This window comes from Muntiacus reevesi, chromosome 1, assembly GCF_963930625.1.
Source record: "Muntiacus reevesi chromosome 1, mMunRee1.1, whole genome shotgun sequence".
In the NCBI taxonomy this organism is placed as follows: domain Eukaryota; kingdom Metazoa; phylum Chordata; class Mammalia; order Artiodactyla; family Cervidae; genus Muntiacus; species Muntiacus reevesi.
Genome location: NC_089249.1, coordinates 15,834,959 through 15,860,002, shown reverse-complemented (window position 1 = coordinate 15,860,002; position 25,044 = coordinate 15,834,959). Strand labels below are relative to the sequence as shown.

Here is a 25,044-nt window from a genome sequence, read left to right as displayed (position 1 = left end):
ATATATTGACTCACTGAATCATCACAACAACCTTTTGAAGAAAGCAGTATTACCGCCTTTTTCAGGTGAGAAAGTTGAGGCCCAAAACTTGGTCAGGTGAGTGGCAGAGGGGGATCTGATCCCAAAAGTAACAATTGCTTCTCACACTTGCATGTGCATTTGGATCACTGGAGATCTTGTTAAAATGCAAATCTGATTTGGTTGGGAGACTGGGAGTTGAGCCATCGATTCTGCATATATAACAAGCTTCTAACTGATGACAAGCATCTAAGTGATCCCTTGGACTGCAAGGAGATCAAATCAGTCAGTCCTAAAGGAAATCAGTCCTGAATATTCATTGGAAGGACTGATGCTAAAGCTGAAACTCCAATATTTTTGACTCACTGGAAAAGACCCTGATGCTGGGGAAAGATTGAAGGCAGGAGGAGAAGGGGGGATGACAGAGGATGAGAAGGTTGAATGGCATCACCAACTCGATGAACATGAGTTTGAGCAAGCTCCAGGAGTTGGTGATGGACAGGGAAGCCTGATGTGCTGCAGTCCATGGGGTTGCAGAGTCGGACATGACTGAGCAACTGAACTGAAATGATGACAATGCTCTTGGTCCACGGAACACACTTTGAGCAGCAAGCCTCTAGGAAACACTACCTCCTATCATGCGTTTTACATGTTCGGGGCCATTACAGATCACAAGCTGTGACTCCGGTAAAGACTTGTGAACATTTAAACTGCTTCCTAGTCTATCTGGTCATACCCTCCCTTCAGGTCTTAGACTAAATCATATGAACCTTTTCCCCACAAGGATTCTATGAACCATCATAGATGTTGCTCAGGTTTTGGGCCAACCTAAGCCTTTCTTGAGGCTTCCCTGGTGGCTCAGATGGTAAAGCATCTGCCTACAATGCGGGAGACCTGGGTTCAATCCCTGGGTCAGGAAGATCTCCTGGAGAAGGAAATGGCAACCCAGTCCAGTACTCTTGCCTGGAAAATCCCATGGATGGAGGAGCCTGGTAGGCTACAGTCCATGGGGTGGCAAAGAGTCGGACACTACTAAGCAACTTCACTTTGACTTTTCACTTTTAAAGCCTTTCTTAGTACCCTCCTGAGAAATAAGCTCCTAGAAGTACATCTAGATTCTAGAGTTGCCTGCCCTATACAATAGCCAGTATGAATTTAAATTCACTAAAATTAAATACAGTTAAAAATTCAGTTCCTTCATTGCGCTGACTGCATTCAGTTACTCAGTGGCCCCAAATAACCGGCGTCTACTGTTTTGGAAAGCTCAGGTTAAAATAAAAAGAGTTCCCATCATCACAGAAAGTTCTATTTGGACAGGATTGCTTGAGAGTATTTGATACTAAACAAACATTTCCCATAACATTCAAAACTGAGAAGAGAAAGATTTTACATCTAGCTCCACCCCCACTGGCTATCATCCATCTATCCTAAAGGTAGTTGTGCTTAAGGAGAATATTTTCTAAGTTGAAAAGCTCATCTGTTTGAATTACACATTACCAATAGTTCCATGGCCTAAATGAGACTGACAAAACTGATCAGGGGCAGCAAATGAATCAGCTCCCAGAGAGATAAGTTGGTTCATGACCTGGCCCCTCTGCATCTCTGCAGCTTCCTATCCTGCACCCTCCCCCTCATTTATACCCATCAGTCAGTCCTCATTATGCCAGGCGCTTTTGTGCCTCAAACCGGTACACGTGCTGTTCTCCACTACCTAAAGTGATCTTTTCTTCTCCCCAGTCTTTATGTGGCTAGCCCCTTGTGATACTTCAGGTCTCAGACAAATGTCACATCTTCAGAGAGGCCTCCTCTGACCACCCAACTAAGATGATGCCCCCATAGCACTTACGACTGTTTGAAATTATATAGTTACCTGCTGCTTAACTTCCATATTGACTCTCTTACCCACTAGAATATAAGTATCATGAGGACAGCAACTGCACCTGTTTTTTTTTTTTCCTTCACTTTTGTACCCTAGGACATGGCACAGATTAGACACGGAATTACTTGTGACTGAGTGAATGACCAAATGAATGAATGAACAAATCTAAAGATCCCAACATGAAGCCAAGACCTCGGTGGTATGAAGTCAGGGGCAGATTAAACAATCTATTTTCAATGCCAGCTTCTGTTTCCTAATCCTGTTGCTTTAGAGAAAAGGAAACAACAGGGATGGAAGAGGAGGAATTCACTGGCAGGGACCGTTCTGAGTTCTGTGAGTGAGTCATGCGGCTCTGTGGCGGGGCTGCGGTGACCACCAGCTCTCACTCACTTTGGCTTCTCTCAGAATATATTACTGAGCTTTTGTTATTTGGAAAGACTAGGGGCCAGTTATCTTTGTTACATCCTCAACGGATGCAGAGAAAATGCAGCTGGGCAGGCCAGATGTTCTACAGTTAGGGCTATTTATGAGGAATTTGCCTCTACTTCTTTAGGCATCCTAGCATCTCAGTGATTTAATTTGCTGGTTTTGTGTTGTAGGGAACCCATGATGGGAAGTTGAAAACATGAGTTTAATAGTTAACTTTTATTGTCATTGCTGAAAGAGGGCATACTTAAAATGACATCATAAACGAGCTCTTAGAATCCTTTGGTGGCCTGACCTGGAGAGAGTGGGATCTTAACATTTTGCTTTTAAAAACATTCAAGAATTGCAGCCCAGTGTCATGTTAAGTGGGCTGCTCAGTTTGGAACCACCTGCCATGCTCCTCAGGAGGAGACGTGCCAGTTTTCCTTAAAGTAAGTTAAGGTTTCTGAACCTTGCTGGGTCATGAGGGAGCTGGCATGCCACCAACATCAGGAGGGAAAAAAAGGATAAATGGGCTTGATTCTGCCTTGTGGAAATCTGTTAAAATGGAACCCTTTATGCAGTCTCTCAAGGCATTGCCATAGACTCTGACATACCCAGTCAAAACTGGCCGTGCATCAGGTGCAATTCAAGGTGCCTGATATGCCTTTCCTTTTTCCTCTGACTTTTAGAAACAATGAATAAATACCATCTTAAAACATATTTAGGGCTTCTCTGGTGGTCTAGTGGTTGGGCATCCACCTGCCAGTGCAGGGGACACAGGTTCCATCTCTGGCCCAGGAGGTCCGTCACAGGACCATCTCTGGTCCACACGCCACGGAGCACCTAAGCCTGTGTGCCGTAACTACTGAGCCTGTGCTCTGTAGAGTCCACGAGCTGCAACAAGAGAAGCCACCACAATGAGAAGCCTGTGCACTGCGAGGAGGAGCAGTCCCTGCTTGCCGCAACTAGAGAAGGCCGGGGCACAGCAATGAAAACCCAGTACAGCCAGAAATACATACATAAATAAATCTTTCTAAAAAGCATATTTAGAAATCCGTATAGGGATGGACAGACCACTACATACACATATAGATGGGATGTGGCTTTCCTAGTGAGTCATAGCTCATTCTCACACTACTTTGTATTCCTTGTATCAAAGGATCCCCCAAAGGTTATGTGCAATGAATTAATGTTCTCTTTGTGCTCACCAAGCAGACATAATACTGTTCTCTTTTTCACAACTGAGAAAAGGAGGAAGTGTCCATCAACCATGAGATGCTGCTTTGTGGAAGACCTGCAAACACCTGACTGGCTCTAACACGCAAGGAGCTGAACTTGATAATATGTACCTCATCTGAGCAATGATATTCAGAGTGCTGGAAGTCCAACAGAGTCACTGAATCACACAAAATTTCATTTAAGATGTTAATAAGCTATTTCAGCCAAGAGTTGTTTTGTTTAATTTTTTTTTTACTACTTCTTGCTTCCTGGTTTGGGTCCTTTTAAAAACAAAATGGTTTTGCTTTTTTTTAAATTGTTAACCACTTTTTGGAAAGTAATAGTATATAAATCAAGCAATAATTTAAAGATAGAAATAAAAATTAACTGAGCATGAAAACCATATGCTGAGTTTAAAAAAAAACATGACAAATGCATTTTAAAAGATTTCTAATAATTGCTTTCCAATGTACAATATTGTTCAAAAAATACACAAATTCCTAAATTTAAGCCTACTGTAACAGATTTCCTAATATCCAGGTGTATACCATGGACAACTCGTGCTTTATATTATAGTATCTATAAAAACATACATGTTGTTAGGAAATTATGCCTGTGGTTCTTCCAAGACCATGAGCCACAATGCATGCCAAGGTCCAGTCCAATTTAGCAATGGAGTATTTCAAAAGTAGTACTTGAGAAAAATATTACAGATAGTTTTATACAGGATGACATTTTTAATGCCCCCTGGAGATATCTGAGAACAAAGCTGGAATGTGCCAAAATCTTCAAAGGTTACAGTCATCTGAGGAGAACCTGTTTTACATTTGTGTTTCTAAGAAGCTACTTTTACGACGCCTGAACACATTGCACAGAAATCTCTCAACATATTTATGATATTCCTGTGCCTTTGACTATCACACCTGCCATACCTCGAGGCCTCCACATTAGTACAAAGAAAGCCAGCGGCAGACTTGCGAGCTGGCTGAGAAAGATGATGAGATCCTAGAAGTCTTTCCTTCACACTCCTCCTTCCCCTTACTGCCTTGGAGTCTTCTTGTTTGATCTGTTGCTAGGTTGACCAAAAGATTCCACTCAATTTGTTTCTGCTTCATAATGCACAGCTGTTCCATTTGCATAATTTCCCTGTTGATTTTAGAAGTATGGATGTTATCACTGGCTGACTGATGTGCTTGTCTGCCAGGCAGTGGGGGGGGTGGGGGGGGAGGGGTGTGCACTGGCAGGATCATTCAGGTAAGTGGCTTCTAGGTGCTCTCACTGCCCTTCCTGAGTGAGGCAGGAGACCCCTGATTCCAGCCTCCAAAGAACCCCTGAGCAGCAGCAGAGCTTGAACAGTGCTCGAGTTCTCATCCCTTTTTATTTTCAGTGGATAAAGTTGTTCTTTTCTGCACAACTTTTCTTTCTGAACCTTCTAAGCAGGAACTACAACAACCCACTGTGGAGGGGAAAATGGGAGGGAGGTGGGAGGGAGACAAATTCTTCGTCCTCAAAGTAGAAAATGAAATGTGATTTGAGGTGCATCTACGTAAATAAGGGCTTCCCCTGTGACTCAGCTGTAAAGAATCCGCCTGCAATGGAGGAGGCGCAAGAGACACAAGAGACGTGCGTTCAAACCCTGAGTGGGTAAGATACCCTGGAGAAGGAAATGGCAACCCACTCCAGTATTCTTGCCTGGGAAATCCTGTGGACAGAGGAACCTGGTGGGCTACAGTCCCTAGGGTCGCAAAGAGTTGGACATGACTGAGCACACACATACGTAAATAAATGTGGCGATGCTCACATCTAAATTTCCACTGAAGACGAGGACTGTCTCAAGCTCTGGACCCAAAGTGAAACCATTGCTCCATCTAATGCCAGTTATGGACAACCCTGCTTTCCATCACTGCTCTGAAGAACCCAGTCTCCTGAACTGTCCCTGACGAAGCGCCACTGGGATGGCTAGCACGTTTTCTGTCCCCGGCAATGTGGAAAAGAGGGCAGGCCCCTTATAGGCTTTAAGTATCTGCTCATTTCCTGAGTAGCTCTGGCTCTGGAAACATTTGGGAAAGAATTAAACAAAAGTCTCCTGGGATGCATATTAATACTTGAAGTTCCCTGAAAAGGACATGCTGTCTCTTGCCTCCAAGCCTTTGCTTGGAATACCTTTTCTCTCATTATTAGGCTCCCCAGGCCCTTCACATACAGGCTGGAGGCCCCGCTTTGTGATTCGTAACTCTTTACCTTGCTTCCAATTCAGCAGTCGTTCCGTTATAACTACTGTCTTGCTCTTCAGAACCCTGTGCTGTACTTAGTTCCTCAGTCCTGCCCAGCTCTTTATGACCCCATGGACTGTAGCCCGCCAGGCTCCTCTGTCCATGGGGATTCTCCAGGCAAGAATACTGGAGTGGGTTGCCATGCCCTCCTCTGGGGCATCTTCCCAACCCAGGGATCCCAATGCAGGTCTCTCTCCAGCACTGCAGGTGGATTTTTTACTGTCTGAGCCACCAGGGAAGCCCAAGAATACTGGAATGGGGAGCCTATCCCTTCTCCAGGGGGGCTTTCCGACCCAGGAATTGAATCAGGGTCCCCTGCATTGCAGGCCAATTCTTTACTAGCTGAGTTACCAGGGGACGCCCCATCAGAACCCTGACGTCTAACAGTAAACTCCCAGGGGCAGGCACCACAGTTCACCTGTTTGTGTCGCCAACTTCTGAAGTGTTTAGCTCACAGAAGCCACTTGAGAAATATCTATTGGATCAGTTCAGTTCAGTTCAGTCGCTCAGTCGTGTCTGACTCTTTGCGACCCCATGAACTGCAGCACGCCAGGCCTCCCTGTCCATCACCAACTCCCGGAGTTTACCCAACTCATGTCCACTGAGTTGGTGATGCCATCCAACCATCTCATCCTCTGCCGTCCCCTTTTCCTCCCGCCCTCAATCTTTCCCAGCATCAGGGTCTTTTCAAATGAGTCAGCTCTTCACATCAGGTGGCCAAAATACTGGAGTTTCAGCTTCAACATCAGTCCTTCCAATAACACCCAAGACTGATCTCCTTTAGGATGGACTGTTTGGATTTCCTTGCAGTCCAAGGGACTCTCAAGAGTCTTCTCCAACACCACAGTTCAAAAGCATCAATTCTTCAGCACTCAGCTTTCTTTATAGTTCAACTCTCACATCCATACATGACCACTGGAAAAACCATAACCTTGACTAGACGGACCCTTGTTGACAAAGTACTGTCTCTGCTTTTTAGTATGCTATCTAGGTTGGTCATAACTTTCCTTCCAAGGAGTAAGTGTCTTTTAATTTCATGGCTGCAATCACCATCTGCAGCGATTTTGGAGCCCCCAAAAATATCTGTTGAATACCCACTGTATCTATTGGATAAATGAATAGATAAATGGACATGTGACTGAATGAACAGATAAAAGACAGAACCTACCTAAATATGACAGTCTTATCATATTTGATCTTCACAAACACATACTTTTGTTCCCAGTGTATTTTAATTGGAACTGCAATGTAACTAAGCCAATGCTATGAGGATCTGGAGCAAGATTCTAACCTGGAGGGAACCCAGCTCCAGAGTCACTGTGGATGCCCATGAGGGGTGGGGAAGGCCTGAACCTGGTGGCAGCAGTGGGCTGGAAGGAATGATGGGTCAACATCTGGGTTAGAACAACTGGCGGTAGGAGATGTGGAGGCGAATGCCAACTGTCTCCCCCAAATCTGTCCCTCCTCCCACCTGGGGCCTCCCTGTCCACATTCCCCACCTCTGTGTGCAGGTGCATGAGGCCATGTGACAAAGTCCTCCCTGAGAGAATGTAAGTGGAAGTGGCACGTGCCGCCTTCAGGCCAGGACTTCTGTGAGTGAGTTTTTCCTTCTTCAGATCCACTTTCCATTTCTCTCAGCTGGTTGCAGACTTAACAAAGCCCAAGCCCAGTGGTCCTCAAACTAGTCAGCCTCACCATCACCTGGAGGCTTCTTGAGCAAATGGCTGGGCCCCACCCTAGAGTTTCTTTAAAAAAAAAAAAACAACTATTTATTTACTTGGCTGATCCAGGTCTTAGTTGCAGCACTTGGGATCTTTGATCTTCATTGTGGTGTTTGGGATCTAGTTCCCTGGCCAGGGATCAAACCTGGGCCCCCTGCATTGGAAGCATGGACTCTTAGCCACTGGACCACCAGGAAAGTCACCACCCAGACTTTCTGATTCAGTAGGTCTGTGATGGGCTCTGATAACAAGCATTTCCAAAAAGTTCCAAGGTGATGCTTATACCACTGGTCTATGGACCACACTTTGAGAAGCAATGCCCTGGGGTATGGTGGAGCCCCACACTGAAGGAACATGCATTTCCAAATGGTTGTATTAAAGACAGCCTCCTTTCTGACTAGACACCCTGTGTGAAACAGATTCCCATCGTGTTAACTCCAGCCATGTTCGGGTCTGTTACAGTGGCTTAGCCTACCCTATCTAATCCAGGAGGAGTTGAGGGAGAGGAGAGCTGATTCTCAGATTTGGTACTTGGGCAATTGGCAGAATGGAAGAGCAGGTTTGGGTGGAAAAGATAATGAGGGACTTCCCTGGTGGTCCAGTGGTTAAGAATCCACTTTGCATTGCCGGGGAGGCAGGTTTGACCCCTGGTCAGGGAACTAAGATCCCACATGCTGCAGAGCAATTAGGCCCACTCGCCACAACTAGAGAGCCCAGGTGCCATAACTACTGAGCCCACAAATCACGACGGGAGCGTCCGTGCACCTTAACCAAGGTCCCGCATGCCACAACTAAGGCCTTACACAGCCAAGTAAATATTTTAGAAACAAAAAGGGAAAGATAATGAACGATTCTCACAGACTGACCAAGCTCTCCACTCCACAGGCTGGTCTCTTCGCCTGCCCCACCCTCACCCAGGCCCATCCAGCAGAAAGTTGCCTCTGCCTGTCATTCCTGTGCGCTCACTTCTTGCTGAGTCCTTCTTATCTTTCGAGGCTGCCTTTGAGTCTCACCCCCTCCCGAAGACTTCCCTCGTGCCTGCCCCGGGTCCTGGTGGGATGGACAGGGTCTGCTCTTCCCTCTGAACTCCTACAGCACGCTTGGCCACAGCCCTCATAGGCAATCCGAACAGTAATCCCTTCTGTCTAGATAGCACTGCACTGCTAACCAAGCACTTTGGCTTTTCTTACCTCATCTAATCCCCATGTTTCTAACCACGTGAGAAAACCTGGAGGTGCGCACAAACACACACCCATACACACACGCACTCTATTCAGTATTATGTATTACCTCACACTTAGTGCATATTCCACATGCAATATATCATTTCCACAAGTCTTGAGAGCTAGGACATTTGCTGAATGACCGAATGAATAAATTTGTTTATGGCAACTGCTGACTCTGTTGCTTGCCAGGGACCGGGAATTTAACTCTTCTCCACCCTTTACTTTTCCTCCTTCAGAAAATGGGACAATAGTTACCTTGTAATCGAGTGAAACAATTATGCTGAGGGTCCTTTGCTCATGGTAAAGTAACACTTAGATATTAGCAACTAGCTATGATTATCCTTGTAACATTTCTTCCATTTTCAATCGTTGTCTTGGCATGCAAGATCCTATGGGATGGGACTCGAATTTACCTTCCCAGGCTTATAACATGCCTTCATGACCGCCCATATTTTAGCCAGTTTACCATTCCCTGAAAGGGTCCCATACTTCCCGCCCCTGTGCGTTTGCATACACTGTCCACTGCCCAGACGACCTTCTGTAATACCTTATCAGTTAAAATCAAGTGTCAGCTCAAACCGCCTCCCTTGTGAGGCCTCCACAGCTAGATGGACTCTCCCCTTCCTTGGGGACCCACAGCATCAGCTTGAACCTTGCTTACTGCCCCACCTACCTTAGTACTGCCACAGCTTATCATATAGCTTCCTGTTTCCCCACTTTCCAGAGATACATCTCAGTTTCTGGTTCATGGAGAACCCTTTCTCGTTTCCCAGAATGTCTGTGTTCTATGTTTAATATCATTTCAATCATGTCAGTGACTTAGTTTCTCTTTTTTGGTGGGGGAATCTGGAGATGTACTTAATCTGCCAACTTGAAAACAGAAGCATCAGGAATGTGAGCAGACAAATACATGGATAAATCCAGGAGGATACTCAGATGTTGGCACTGTTCTGGGAGGGCGCTGGAGGGAGAGTGTTTCTCCGTGGAGCTCTGGCTTTACACATCATCTCCCCGCTCAGAGCCTTGGATGGACGGTCATTACCTGTAGAGCTGAGGCCGGTGTACTCGGGCGAGGGATTGCTGACAGGGGAGGAGGGGGGCGGCACTTCCACCGACGCGGCAGACTTTGCTGGAGAAAAGGACGGCACAGGGGAAGGGGTTGGCGGGGCAGCCTCTGTCAGGATTATCTCTTCTTGGACTTCTGCTGTGGGAAGAAGGGTGGATTCTTAGAGCCAAAGGTCAAGGCAAGTTACCCTCAAGGGACTTTTAAAAAGGCTCCTCTGTCCATGGGATTCTCCAGGCAAGAACACTGGACTGGGTTGCCATTTCTTCCTCCAGGGGATCTACCCGACCCAGGGATCCAACCCACGTCTCTTGCATCTCCTGCACTGGTAGGCAGGTTCTTTACCACTAATACCACCCGGGAAGCTCCTATCGTGTCTCTCCTCTGATTAAAATCTTTGATGGTTTCCCGTCAGCATGGTGGGAATTCCTGCGTACACACATGCCCACTCTCAAGAAGGAGAAGACAGTGTTGGTTTCCCACCGTCTGACCTGTTCACCAGAACTAAACTCTCTGGGGTGTGGAGCTGAGGAAACGCAGAGTACAGACGTAAGGACACAAGTCAGTGTGAGAAGGAGGGCGCGCCCCAGTGAAGCGCCGCTTACCCGTGCTTCCTTCTCCCTTCATGGCCCGCATGAGCTCGTTGGCCCGCTCCTGGCAGTGCAGCGATTCTAACAGGTACAGCACGTAGTCATCAAACATCAAGTGAATCAGATGAAAAGACCCTGGTGAGAGGAGATCCAAGTGAAAGGTAAGCCACCTCAGCTCAGCGGTGCCCTCTGGTTTGGTTGACCACACGTTGAGCGGTGCTCTGACCACCTGGCCCAGACCCTCATTCCCGCTCAGGTACGAATCACCTTGTTGCCAGAGGTTGCTCTCCTTTGCCCTCTCCTCTCCTAGCCTGGGGTTTAGCATAAGGCTAAGTGTTGGAGAAGACTCTTGAAAGTCCCTTGGACTGCAAGAAGATCCAACCAGTCCATCCTAAAGGAAATCGGTCCTGACTATTCACTAGAAGGACTGATGCTGAAGCTGAAACTCCAATACTTTGGCCACATGATGTGAAGAACTGACTCACTGGAAAAGACCCTGTTGCTGGGAAAGATTGAAGGCGGGAGGAGAAGGGGACGACAGAGGATGAGATGGTTGGATGGCATCACCAACTTGATGGACATGAGTTTGAGTAAGCTCCGGGAGTTGGTGGGAAGTTGGACAGGGAAGCCTGGCGTGCTACAATCCATAGGGTCTCAAAGAGTTGGACACGACTGAGTGAACTGAACTGAACTCTTCCTTGCTCAATTTATTAATAGGATGTCATAAAAAATGGCACCTATTGAGCCATCTGTCAAAATGCATTTGAGCTCTTCCACTCACACTGTCCTCATCCTTGTCCAGGCACTCTTCACTTTGTTCAGCATTTCTGGACACAGTGTCTTGCATTTTCCTCTGTTCCACAAGCTTCTTCTTCCCCTGACTAGACTGTAAGGATATCCACAGCAGGGACTTTGTCTTCTAACTCACTGGTGTCTACCAATGTATGTGACATAATTCTAGGAGCATAATCGATGTTCTAAGTTAGCAACAAATGAATTATTTCCTTGAGTGTTTCTGAGACTCTGTTTACCACATGATGCTTACCTTTTGGGTATTGCTTGAAAAGATTTGGTATCCTCAAGTAGTAGTCTTCATCTTAAACTTAGAGTAGATTATTTCATAAAAAGGGATATGAACAATCATTTTGAAAGATTTTTCCAAAGTGTCAGTGTTTGTGCTCAAAATATATTCAGTAATTCAATTTCTATAACCACCTTGTAAAAGTACGTACTTTTATTTCTGTTTTGCAAAGTCAAGTTGTTCAAGATAACAGCAAACATTACTTCAAAACCCTCTTTTCTTGCATGTTGTGCTGCCTCCATGGGCATGGGTCCACATGTAGGTGGGTACTCCATGTCTGTGGTGAGAGAGAGGGGCCAAGCCCTCATCTCTAGTCCCGTGTTTCCACCTCTCAAAGGGACATCCCCACATGGATATCCTGCTGTCCTGTGAAGTGTCCAACACTTCTCACTGACATCTTCTCCCCATTTCCCTTGATTTTTTTAGAGGCCTTCTGAGACTCCCCAGCATTGTTTATCTCATGATCTGATCATCATCATCAACACCACTATGACTATCATCACACATTTATTGAATGCTCACTATATGCCAAGGACATTGGTAAGCACTTAACAGAGAGTTCATTCTTTCAACAAACTGTGAGATAGGTGGTGGCATTATCCTCATTTGGAAAGACCCCGATGCTGGGAAAGATTGAGGGCAGGAGGAGAGGGGGACGACAGAGGATGAGATGGTTGGATGGCATCACCGACTCAATGGACATGGGTTTGGACTCCGGGAGTTGGTGATGGACAGGGAGGTCTAGTGTGCTGCAGTTCATGTGGTTGCAGAGAGTCGAACACGACTGAGAGACTGAACTGAACTGAACTGAACTGTGCTGTGCTTAGTCACTCAGTCATGTCCGACTCTTTATGACCCCATGGACTGCAGCCCACCAGGCTCTCCTGCTCATGGGGATTCTCTAGGCAAGAATACTGGAGTGGGTTGCCATGCCCTCTTCCAGGGAATCATCCCAACCCAGGGATCGAACCCAGGTCTCCAGCATTGCAGGTGGATTCTTTACCATCTGAGCCACCTGGGAAGTCCATTATACTCTCATGGATGAGGAAATGAGCCTCTCCATTGGAATTAAGCAGGGATTGGTCTCAGGTTGGTCTGGCTCCAAAACTCTGTTCCCCTTTCCCCTACAGATCCATACGGTTCAGTTTCCTCATAGCACAGATGGGAAGATTAAAGAATTTGGTCCTCAGGAGGGCCATGTGAGCTGGGTGTTATGCTTTTACAGGTCTCAGAAATAAGTTGATAAGGGCCAGTTGGGGGCTTTAGAATGGTTCCTCTTAGGTGGAATTTATTTTCTCCTTTTTAGTTGTACCTGGTTTCTTTGTATGTGTGCACACACACACACACACACACACACACACACACACAATACCTTTCAGTTCAGGTAGATTGATTCTTTTGGTCCAGAAATGCTACAGAATAAGATTCCTGGCTTAACTCTGAGGCCCTCAGATGCCCCCATGCCATGCACATCTACTCCAGTCCCTCCACAGAACTCCAGGATCATGTCCCCCATCCTGAACTTGGTCCCCATTCTTCCTCCATTCCCAGGGTGCTGTGTCTGTTCTTTGACCCCATTTGGAATTCAGAATGTTCAGGTGTTTTTGAGTCATTGTGAGATGCAGACTTCCACAACTAAACTTTCCATCCACTTCCCCGGAATGAGTCCTGTGAGCCATAGGCAGAGCATGGTGGGTAACTGCGTGGGGCTGGATCAAACCGCCCAGGTTGAACTCCAGCTCTGCTACTTAGTAAGACTTAGTAAGACTTGGATGAGTTGCTCCTTGGAAATGTTAGAAACAAAACCAACTATTTACTGAGCTCTTGCCTGTGGCAGTCACTGGGTTAAATGCTGGAGATTTACTACTGCATTAATCCTCATCACAACCATTTGGGATGAGTGATACCCTCCTTCTACAAAGGAGGAAATTGAGGCTCAGATGGGTAAAGTTAACTGTCCAATGTCACACAGTTATTAAGTGTCAGACATGGGATTTGAACCCAAGTCTGACTGATTCTGAAGCTGATTCATGCAATAAGGTTCTCTGTGAGGGGAACAGTCAACTCTATTTTACAGAAGTGCCATAAGGAGGAAAAGTTTAACAAACAGTGGCTAAGGTCCCTTTTGCTATTAATGTTCTAAGATTAGAACATTTTAACCTTCTAAGTCCTATGGGATGACTGTTCCATTCACAGAGTCAAAGAAGTCAAAAGACAGCAGCATATACCAAAAAGTTCCAAGGGGTCTCCACAATGAAGAAGTATTTGCTGAGATGTGGCTCTAAGTCAACAGGGATAGATAGAGAGAAAGACATTATGAAACCAAATTAGAATGGAAAACCCTAGATAATAAAAATGGATTTAGTAGTTTTAGCACAGACAGGCACCTCGGATCATCTACACAATACTCCTGTCTAGTAGATAAAGAAACAAGATCTGATGAAGTGAAGACACTAAGATCACCCTCTTAGAAGATATCAGAGCTGGGCTTGGAGGCCAGTACTCCAGGGGAAGTGTTGATTTGGGGGTTCAAGCTCTCCTCCTAATGACTCTGATCAGCTACCCAATTGGTCTGGTAATTTCAATCATCCTTCAAACAAAGAAAGTTTGTAGAGCTATTGCTGCTCACTCAACACTGTGATAAGTGCCTTGAGTCCAAAGGAAATTTCAAGCTCAGTCACTGACTCCACAAAAGCTACAGTGTCCTTGGTGAGCAGAAATCCATCCTTAAGATTATTAGGCAACAAGCAGTTCAGTGTCATGATCATGGGAGCAGTTCAAATAGAAGGGAGGAAAGCAAAGAAGGAGATTCAGAAAGACTGATGAGAGGAAGAAGAAGAGGGGAGGGAGATGGAAAGAAGCATCAAAGACAGACAGGACAGAGGCAATTATAGCTAACATTCCTGCTTTATTTCTTCCCTTAGCACTTAACACCATCTGCTATTCTATAGACTGAACTTATTTATCTTTAGTGTAGTGCCTCCCTACACTAGATTGTAAGTTCCATAAAAGGAGGGAATTTTATGTCTTTTTACCTCCCTTCCCCCTCCCGGTCACTGTTCTATACTTGGTGTCTAGAACCATGTCAGGCACAGTGGAGGCTCCATGGTTATTTGTTAGACAAATGAATCAAATGAGCAAGCACTGACCACTTACCATATGCACTGTGCTAAGCCCTTTTAATTTTCCAACAACACTGTGAAGAAGATATTATCTTCAGTTAACACATAGGGAAATGAAGGTTCAGAGGATTTTAAAGCACTTGCCTAAAGTTACAGAGCTATTGAGCATTGGAGTCTGTTATGGAAAAAGGTATTAGGATACAGACAAAAGATTATTGTTGTTATATGATGACATAGTTAATGGCATCTTATAGAATCAAAGCACTGCTTTTTCCTTCTGAAAAATTTCAAACATACGGAAAAGTATAAATAATTTTATGAGAATTCCTTGGCAGTCAGGGGTTAGGATTCTGCACTTCCTATGGCAGGGAGCTTGGGTTCGAGCCCTGGTTGGGGAACTAAGATCTCTCATGCTGCACAGGAAGGCCTCTCCAAAAAAGAGAGAGAATTTTAAAATGAACACCCAGTGTACTCAATACCAAGCTTTATAAAACTTTAACATTTCACATATTTGAATTTTTTAAATTGAAGATAAAAATGAAGCCCCAGTGTTCTCTTCCTTAACAGGATCTGACATAGCCTACCCTGACATAGCATGCCCTTATTTAATCGCTGTCTCAAATCTGCCATTTATTGTTCAAACACATTTCTACATACATTTATATATCCACAAAAGCAAATGATATTGTTTTTTATTTTCAAACTTGATAGAAATGGTGCCATATTTTACAGAGCATTCTGCAACCTGCACTTGATACCTTGGGTTTTTTAAGATCTCTCCACACTAAGACACGTTGCTCTCGTTTAATGGCCATGGCCATTGTGTAACTATAGCACGATTTATTTGTCCAGTCTCCTGTTGATGGAATTTAGGTTATTTACATTTTTGACTATTGGAAACTGGCTCTAATGAATCTTTTCTTGTTTTGTTTTGTACCTGTTGCCTTGTGTTTAGGACCAGAGGTAGAATCTCTGGGTCTAAGAGCACCTGCATTCTTAAGTCTTATGGGCAGTGCCAAACTACTCACTAATATTTTCCATATCCTTACTGGTAGTGTAGGCAACACAGTATTTGCCATCTGAAGTGTGTGAAATGTTACTGTCTTTATAAGTTGCAGTACCCTAATTTTTAGAGAGGTGCAATCTCTTTTTTATATGATTATTGCCATTTGAATTTATTTTTCTGTGAACTATCTATTCATATTCTTTGCCCATTTTTCTATTAGGGTATTTTCTTCAAAGATTGTATTTAAAGTGATTTATCACATATTCTTTTCCAAACATGAACAGGGTACATGTCAATAATACTTTAAAATTTTTCCCTTGAAAGCCTTAAAATAATTTTTGTTAGAATTATTTTATGGACACCTTTCTGTTGCTATTATGAATGCAATATATAGATATGGACATATAGACTGATACATAGAGATAGCTATTTTCTATTTAATGGTAAGAGTGCTAAGGATTTTTTAGAAATTGAAGTCAGTAACCTGCCTGAATTCTTATTTGTTCTATTAGTTTGTAGATTATTTTTTGTCAGCCACCATGACACCTATAAATAAAGAAAATTTTGTGTTTTCCTTTCTGATTCTTACACGTCATTTCCTTTTCTTATTGCATTTGCTAGCAGTTCCAGTACATAGCTATCAGAAACAGTATTAAAAGGCATTTGTTTCTTATTCATGACTGAAATGGGAAAACTTCTAAAGTTCCACCACTTAGTACATTGTTTTCTGCAGGTTTTTATTTTTATTTTTTTCAGTTCCTTTTTTTTTTCCTGCAGGTTTTTAAAATACTCTTTAACATATTAAATGAATTCCCTTCTGTTCCTAGTTTGCCAAGAGTTTTAAAAAATTATACTTGAGAGCTGAATTGTATCAAATACATTTTTTCCTCTGTATCTATAGATGTTCATATTTTTCTCTTTTAACAGGGAAGAACTTTAATTTGTAATGTATGGTAATGAGTAATTTTCTGACTTAGAATCATACTTGAATTCTTGGCATCAGACTCATCAACCATGATTTTTAAAAAATTTGCCCTGGATTTGATCTGCTAGTATTTTATTCAGAATATTTTCATCTATATTTATGTGTGGTTGAGTCATAATTTCCTTTTCATCTACAGCTCTTCTAAGTTTTTGAAGCTGAGATTATATCAGCTTCATAAAATTAACTATATAGCTTTCCTTCTTTTCTTTTATTCTCTAAAACACTGATTTTCATATTAATTTTCATAAACTAAGGATTTTATGTTCTTAAAGGTTTAGTAAAAGTTACAATTTATGCCTGATTTTTTTGAGGGAAAAGATCTTTTTATTTACTGTGATTATTAGTTGATCTTATTTCTAGCATCCTATTTCATGTTTTGAGTTTACTATATTTTTTTCTAAACTTCCTTTATCTTCTCAATTCTTGCCAGTTAAGTTTTCACATTTTTCCATTTTTCTTTGGCAAATTATGATTCTATTCTTCTAGTGATGATTCTACATCCTACACATCTATTAAGTCCAAACTACACATTCTTTTCAACAAAATCTAAAGTTATATAGTATTTCAAGACAAAGACCTTCAGCATGCTCTAACTATTCCTGAAAGTCTCTCCCCACTTCCCTGTGTTTTATTGTTTCCTAGAGTTTGATTTTACCTTTTTGAAACACACAACAAAAGTTAGTTTTTAAATTACAACCAAAAGTTACTTAAATTTGCTTATATAGTTTAAAATTTCTTTCATCTTAAAGAAGGCCCCCAAATTCTTTAATAAGCCTTCCTGGGAGAACTGTGTGTGTCGTGCAAGGTGGGGAGGGGGGTGGTCTATGCACGTGCTTCAGTCTTGGTAGGTTTGTGACTGCTTTGATACAAGAGCAGGGGTAGTGACACTTTCACTTCTGAGACTGCACCATGAGAGGCATTGCCGCTCCCTCCTTGGCACACTCGTTCGGGGGCCTGAGCCTCCACGAGAGAAGTTCAACTGTTCAGAGGCCACCGTGCTGTGAGGAAAGTGAGCCACACAGAGAGGCCATTTGAGTGCACCCCAATCGGCTGTCCTAGGCTGCAAGTCATCCCAGCCCAGGCACCAGGCACCTGAGGATTCCAGAGGATTCCAGCCTCCAGCTGGGTGAGCTCCAGCTTTTGAGTCCTCCCACCTGAGGTCCCAGATATCACAGAACAGAGGCCAGCCATCCCTGCTGGACCCTGAGGTCCCAGACATCATGGAACAGCGACCAGCCGTCCCTGCTGGATCCCATTCACATTCCTGACCCATCGAATCTGTAGGCATAATATTGTTTTAAATTGCTACACTTTTGGTAAACAACAATAACTAGAACATTGCTGTTTCTTGCATCCCAGAACTTAGTGACAGTTTTATTTTTCTTCTTATTGAAATGCACCCTTTAATTTTTTTAAGTGAAGTTCTACGGGTGCCACAGTTCTCTGAGTTTTTGTATAACTGAAAATATCTTTGCTTTGCCCTTACTTTTCAATAATGGTTGACAGTTCTTTGTTCTCAACACTTGTCTTCTGGCATCTCTTATTACTCATGATCATCTAATTATTGTTCTTTTCTCTCATAGCTTAAACTTTTTTTTATTCCATCAATATGGCTTTAGAAAACCATCAATGAGTGGTAAACAGTTTATCTAGTTTTTTTTGTGCCATGCATCTGAGCCCAGGATATTTGTCTTAACTGTGGTAATTGAGAAAGCATGGCTTTTGTGGCAAGGCAGATTTGATTTTGAAACAGTGCTCTGCCACTTAACATATTGATTTTGGGCAAGACAAGTCTCCATCTCAGTAAAAAAAGATATCAATTATTGTCTGCCTGGCAGAGTTAATGTGAGAATTAAATGGTACTGTGTGCTTCCTATATATTTGTCCAAAAAAGTAGCATTATCCTGCTTTTGCTTCCTGTTCTATCATAGCTTCCTTGTCTGTTATATCGAGGGTGCTACTAGTGGACCTCATAAGTTGTGAGAATTCAATTGAGAAGGTGCCTAATGTTGTGTCTAGTGTATACTAGGCCCTGAATAAACATTACTTTGTTTTTCTTATTGCTCTTTGGCTGAAGAAAGTTAGAAGCAGCCTCAGCAGTGTGGCCCTAGCGTGGGATCAAACCCTGAGCGAGGGAACTCAGCTCAGTTTGCGTACATCCTGGGGCCCCGTCTCCTCCTGGGTTTCTGCTTTTTCTCCCTAATACAGGGAAAGCAAGTCCTGTCTCCTGGTGCTCGGCGGGGTTGTGAGTGACATTTTGAAGGTCAAGATTCTGCAGTTTAGGTGGTTCTGGGTAAGAGAGACAGGCCAGGACATCTAAACCTTGAGAAGGCAGTCTGGAGGCTCCATCCGTCACAGTCACTTGGCCTGGGAGCTGCTCCCACGTGGCTTCCCCTGCCCTGCCTGAGTGGGTGAGCTTTGACTCTAGGCCAGAACAGAAGTGTGTAGAGAGGTGAAAACTTGGGAAATGATATGTAACCCCACCCCTTTAGCCTTCAAATCCAAGGCAGCTTCCACACCATTTGATGCTGAAGCACTTCCGGGAACTATGTTTGCCTTCTGGATGTTCCCAGTGAAAACAGGGGCATCTGGTGAAAACCCAGAGTGAAGGGTAAAGACACCTGCACTGCCTCGGGAGCCAGGTGTCCTAGGAGCTGAACTCAGGGCAGTCAACTGCAAATGCCTTGTTGTTGTTGTTGTTTAAATAGAGTCTCTAATTTCCTCAGCTCCGTTAGGATGAAAAGTTCATTGCCCACCACCCTACCTTTGCTGACTAATTTTGCTAGAAAGTGCTGCTTGCAGCAAAGACAGAAAGTCTGGCTACTTTAGTCCACAGCATAGGCTCTTTCAGTGAAAAGGAATTAGGGAGAAAAGAGTGAAAAGGAATTAAGGAGAAGAAAGGAGTCAACCACCTTTGAAAGAGGCTCTTCTGGGAAGAGGTGATAGAGTCCCTGCGGGATCACTGTGATATTCCACACGATCATTGTGACGGTCAGCCTGCTACGCAGACACACAAACGCCCGCACCATTCACAGGGCCAGGATCGTGTGGGAGTTATAAGATATATAGAGCTGGCCCCTGCGGTTGGGGGTGGGGCCAGGGAACAGAGGGCTCTTTTTCCTAATTAGCTGTTTTTATACAGGGAACACATGACCCAAACACAACCACCAACTGTGTCTTTGACATATACAGGCAGAAAGGGGGAGCTGGGCTTTTGTCTGCCGCAAATTCTTTCAACTTGCCTGTCACCCCAAGCTGCAAAACTCAACAATGAGTCGGATGAGCAGGACCATTTCAGAGAGCTTGCTAAACGGACTTGGAGACAGGTATTATTTCCATCTGTTCAGGGTTGAAAAATACTGTAAAAGTGAAATTGGGTTCATATCTTTTTTCTTTCCATTTCTAAAAGTTTTGTGACCATTCTTTGCCATTTGCCTGAGTTTCTGGTGTATCCTAGAATAGTGTGTGGTTCAAAAAGAAACAAACACATTTTAAGGAATAGTATTTCTTAGTACTTATTCACTGAACTCTCATTGTTCTACTGTCCATAACATCGACTGTTAACTTAGTAAATACAAACAAAGACTATTACAACATCAACTATGTTCCCTATCTAGTGAAGGGTATTTGATAATATAGTCAGTTCAAGAATCAGCAAATTGAAGCATAAGATCTAAAACAAGGAGAGGATGCTTGCTTTGTAGATGTGTACATATTTATTTGTGTGGCATCGTTCATTCTTTAATTCTAAAGCAATGAAAAAATCTCGAGTATTTTTTACCTATTGGCTTAACTGAAAGCAGTTATGCACAAATGGTTTTCCCAGAGCCAGAGGGAACATGTGCTAACACTAACTATGCTGAACTGGAAGTCATCAAAATGCCGTGTCTGATGTCACTGCACAGGTAGCGGTCATGAGAGCATTTCCATACACAGCTCAAAGAGAATGTCCGTCTGTAGCCACGGTGCAGGCAGGTCCAGAGAACTTCCCAATGCTGAGATAAAGAAACCCACAACAAAACACTTCTCCAATTGGGTAAACACAGTCTTTCACGGACTGAACTGTTTAGAAAAAATAGTGCATTCTTTGTTTCAACACATATTCACCACGTTGTATAGCACAACTGGAAAATACAAGTCCATAAAAAACTAGATGGAAAAGTGTCAGATTAAACCCAGAGCAAAGCCCAGAGCTGATTGACTTAATTGGAGATAATGAGAAGCAAAAATCACATTTCTACTTGCAAAGTTTGAACAGAGAACAAGGCAATTACCCTGAAAATTTACCAAGAGCCCTTTGCTGAAATGCCTAGAAAATTGAAGGCCAGAGCGTTTCTGAGATTTCAAATGTCTGGATGATGCCTAGAAGTCCTATGTCACCTGTTTAATGATGCCCTGAACTCCGTCCCTTTGCCATTCTTTCTAATGAAACATAATATTCCCCTCAAGTTAGTGATTAGGTTCCTGCCCACAGACACTATTAGAAGCACCTCTGGGCAGAAATTTCAAGTCCTGTTAACATTGGAAAACAGAAGACAAGGACTTGGGGTAGGGCTGTCTCCTGGAGGTGGTGCAAACCCAAGGGATCAGTAAAGCAAAGGGGAAAATGAATGCAGAAGTCCTTCACGAGGCATCAGCCTAGGGCACGTCATCAAAGAAACTTGTCTACCCACCGCTGGCCTGTCAATTAAGCCATTTGCAAATGTTTGGACTCAGGGACTTCTTCATGTGCCCAGTCCTGGCATATCCACACTATGAAATTTGTCAAAATAGCCCTATATAAAAGTAGCCATGACTGGGGCTTCCAGAAAAAGGGGCGCACAGCCACTGCTATTTATTCCTCTTTAAACTCAAATGGTAGTGTGTGCCTGCCTCTCATCTTCAGATATAAATACTTCTCCTTTAGCATGCACTGCCATCTTTCTCCCCGAAAGTCCTAACATCATGTCCCCCAGAACAGAGGATGTTTCTGGGTAATGTCCTTATGGTCTTAGAGACAACAAGAGCATGCCTAACTCTGGAGAGATGGACTTGATCCATGGAGCCCAGTGAAGACATTTTTGGCTTGGAGGGGGCTGGGGTGGACTTACCGAAGCTGGGGGCACTGTGCAAGGTCATGTCCCGGATCACCCTTGTGCCAAAACAGGACCACATCAAGAGAAACTGCTGGGCCACCTTCTTCAGGGATCCTTGTCTCTTGGCAGCCACCTAAGAGAGAGTGAACAGCTTTAAGAATGGTTGATGTGATCTTCACTGATTATTCTTTCTTATAAAATATGACAAGAAGGTTTATGGGTCTCTAAGTTCAATGTCATGGAATGGTGGTTTTTTACTTTTTATTTTTAGCAGCAGAAGTACACTCTAAGAAAGGAAATCTTAAGTCAAGATTAAATGTGTACAACAGAAAAAAGAGATCCGGGCCTGGTTGAACCAGGGGAGGGAGCCTCAGAATCTTGCCTCCTTTGATTCTCTATGCCGCCTACCTCCTAAGGGGAGGCCCAAGTTTTGCCTTGGATCCCTAGGGCTCTGAGGCCACCGAGGAAACACTCAGCGAGCTTGCTGCTGGTGACCCAAGTGCCACCAACACGAGTGATGGACTGCCATCCAGGGTAGGGACCTTCCGCACAGCTGACCCACCTTCACAACACACCGGTCCACCATGGTGTCCAGCCACTCGATGTAAGACTCGATGGGAGACTGCTCCTCCAGGAGGTGGTCAAATTCCTGATACACTGTCAAACAAAGGAGAGCCCCCCACGCCATGTAGTTGGGTTTAAACAGAGACACATTCAAGGATTTAGAGAATACACCCCAATTTACCTTTCCAGGCTCATCTTCCATGCCTAGGAACACTTTCAACCATGGCCACCCCCAGCTTACTTGTCATTCCTGCAAACCTCTGCTTGGATTGTTTAGTCTATCACAAAACAGCGGAAATGGCTCTTCCTGTGAAATTCTATTTACCCTCCTATGCCCCTTGTCAGCAGAGTTGATCATTCTTCCTCTATATTTTCATAGCCCTTAATTATTTGTATTCTTACCTTCACTATATCACAAAAAAGCCCTTTGCTATAGTTAGGGGTGTGCATGGGTGTCTCCCCTTGCCACCTCTTTGTCTGATATCTTTATTAGCTGGTGCATTCCCTGTGACATAGCTCTTATCCAGCAAGTGCTTGCTTGTGCAAACAGGCAGACACATGCTAATACTCTCTGTTGCACTCTCTTGGCACATTTGATTATTCAAATATTTCTGAACCATGATGGTATTGGCCAAGTAGCTGAATCAGCTTCTTAGTGCTTGACATGTAGTAGATGCTTAATAAATATCTGTGGAGTAGAGGGAGCAATCTCTGTGCCTTCAGTTTCCACATTACTAACAGGAGGATAATTGTATCACTTCACAACCTGTCTTCAGGCACGAGTCAAACAACTGAATCTAGAAGGATTTTGTAATCACTGAAGCACTGTAGAAAGTAGAGACATTGCTGTGATGATCTCCAATCAAAAACATCTTGTTTTATTATGTGTTTGTGTATTTTTGTTTGTGGGGCTCGATAAATCAAGCCATAATTCAGGAACCACACATTCTTACAGTTTTCATTTGTCTAAGCAATTTTTGTTGTTCCATTTTCTAGGACTGACCAATTGGCTCTTCTTTACTTGTGATAGCTTCTGCAAGAGGTCGGCTTGCAGGACCCAAAGTCAAATTCTTGAGACCGAGAAAAGGCTTTCCGAACCCGTTTCGTTGATCTGTGTCATTTTAGAGATGAGGATGTCTCATGTCTATGTCTAAGAGGTCAAATGACCCCCTCAGAGTCAGAGGGTGAGGTGATGGCAGAACAGGACCTGGCGCCACTTTCTCCTTGGTGGCACGTCCCCCTTCCTGGCACGGTCTGTGTGCCCGAGCTACTGTGCTTCAATCAATGATGCTGTGATGATAATGATCGTGGTTGCAGTGAAAGTGTTAACTGCCAACACTTACTGAGTGCTTGCCACATGCCAGGTACTGCCCTAAAATGTGTCATATGGACACCCTCTAACCTGAGACAACCTCCAGCATGTATGTGAATGTCACAAGGCCAGAGCTGAGGACAGTGCCTGATACTTCGTAGCTGCTCAAATGTTTGTTGGAAGGATGAATGGCCCCCAGAGGGAGGTACTGTTTATTACCTCCCTCTTTGACAAGTGAGGAAACAGAGGCACTCAGAGATGAGTGACTTTCCAAAGGTTTCACCTCTGGTTAGAGGCAAGTTTCAAACACAGTGGGACTCGAGCACTTGCCTTGCAGCCTCTTCACTACACTAGCTCTACGCTATGTGCCAAGAGCAAGGCACACATTGTCCCATTTAATCCCTTTGTATTATCCCCATTTTACAGACCTGGTAGCCAGAGTCTACCAGAGCCAACGTTTGACTTAAGGTCTGTCAGGCATCCCAACCCCATGTTCTCACCACAGTACCACTTAACACTCCTTCTAATCAGTACGCTCAAATCCTTATGTACACTTTTTAATTGAAGGTAAATGAGCATCCCCAGCCAGCATCTACATCATGGACATCATGGTAACCCCCTCAAGCAAGAATCTGAAGACTTGTCAATTGGTTGTAAGCGAAGAAGAGTGCAGTTCACAGTTGCCCCTGGTCCTTCTCAGACTGGCCCTTGGTCCAGCTCACTGTGTTCAGGGACTGATTTCCCAGCTGTCTGGAAGGAGCAAGGGTGACACCCATGTGCCAGGCCATCTGCCTTCAGGCTTCCTCAATCCCCCTCATCCTGTCACTGCATCACTTAGTATGTTCCATTTGGTAAAACTCATCCATTTGGAAGGGCTTCCCAGATAGCACTAGTGGTAAAGAGCCTGCCTGCCAATGCAGGAGACATAAAAGACATGGATTCAACCCCTGGGTTGGGAAGATCCTCTGGAGGAGGGCATGGCAACCCACTCCAGTATTCTTGCCTGGAGAATCCCATGGACAGAGGAGCCTGGTGGGCTACAGTCCACAGGGTTGCAGAGAGTCAGACACGACTGAAGTGATTTAGCATGCACACAAGCAACCATTTGGAGATTACTTGTTTGACTTCTGATTTGCCATTAGCGCTAAGCTCTGTGTGGGAAGGGCAGCGTCTATCTTATTCACTGCTCTCTGCTTAGCATCTAGCCCAGTGTTCGACCCAGGACAGGCATTCAGTAAGTACCAGGTGGCTTGACCTAAACTTCATTACGACTCCCTTCCTCTAGAAGAACACAAAGATTCAAAGGCAACATTCTGCCCCTACCCTGAAAAAACAAGAAGCGCGTACGCGTGCTAAGTCGCTTCAGTCCTGTCTGACTCTGTGTGAACCTACGGACTGTAGCCCGCCAGGCTCCTCTGTCCATGGGCTTCTCCAGGCAAGAATCCTGGAGTGGGTTGCTGTGCCCTCCTCCAGGGAAGAAAACAAGAAGAAAAAGGCCCAGCA

At 44.2% G+C, this 25,044-nt stretch overlaps 1 protein-coding gene across 2 annotated transcripts in view; it reads right to left on the bottom strand.

Annotated features, from left to right (window-relative positions):
- RFX4 (regulatory factor X4) overlaps positions 1–25,044 on the bottom strand; it is a 155,578-nt gene that overhangs the window by 17,978 nt on the left and 112,556 nt on the right. For both annotated transcript variants that reach the window (XM_065938421.1, XM_065938422.1), the window contains 4 exons: positions 22,228–22,322; positions 21,681–21,798; positions 10,412–10,531; positions 9,786–9,947 (listed from right to left, as the gene is read on the bottom strand). In XM_065938421.1, the coding sequence (XP_065794493.1) occupies positions 9,786–9,947; positions 10,412–10,531; positions 21,681–21,798; positions 22,228–22,322 (495 nt within the window). The remainder of the gene's footprint in view (positions 1–9,785; positions 9,948–10,411; positions 10,532–21,680; positions 21,799–22,227; positions 22,323–25,044) is intronic.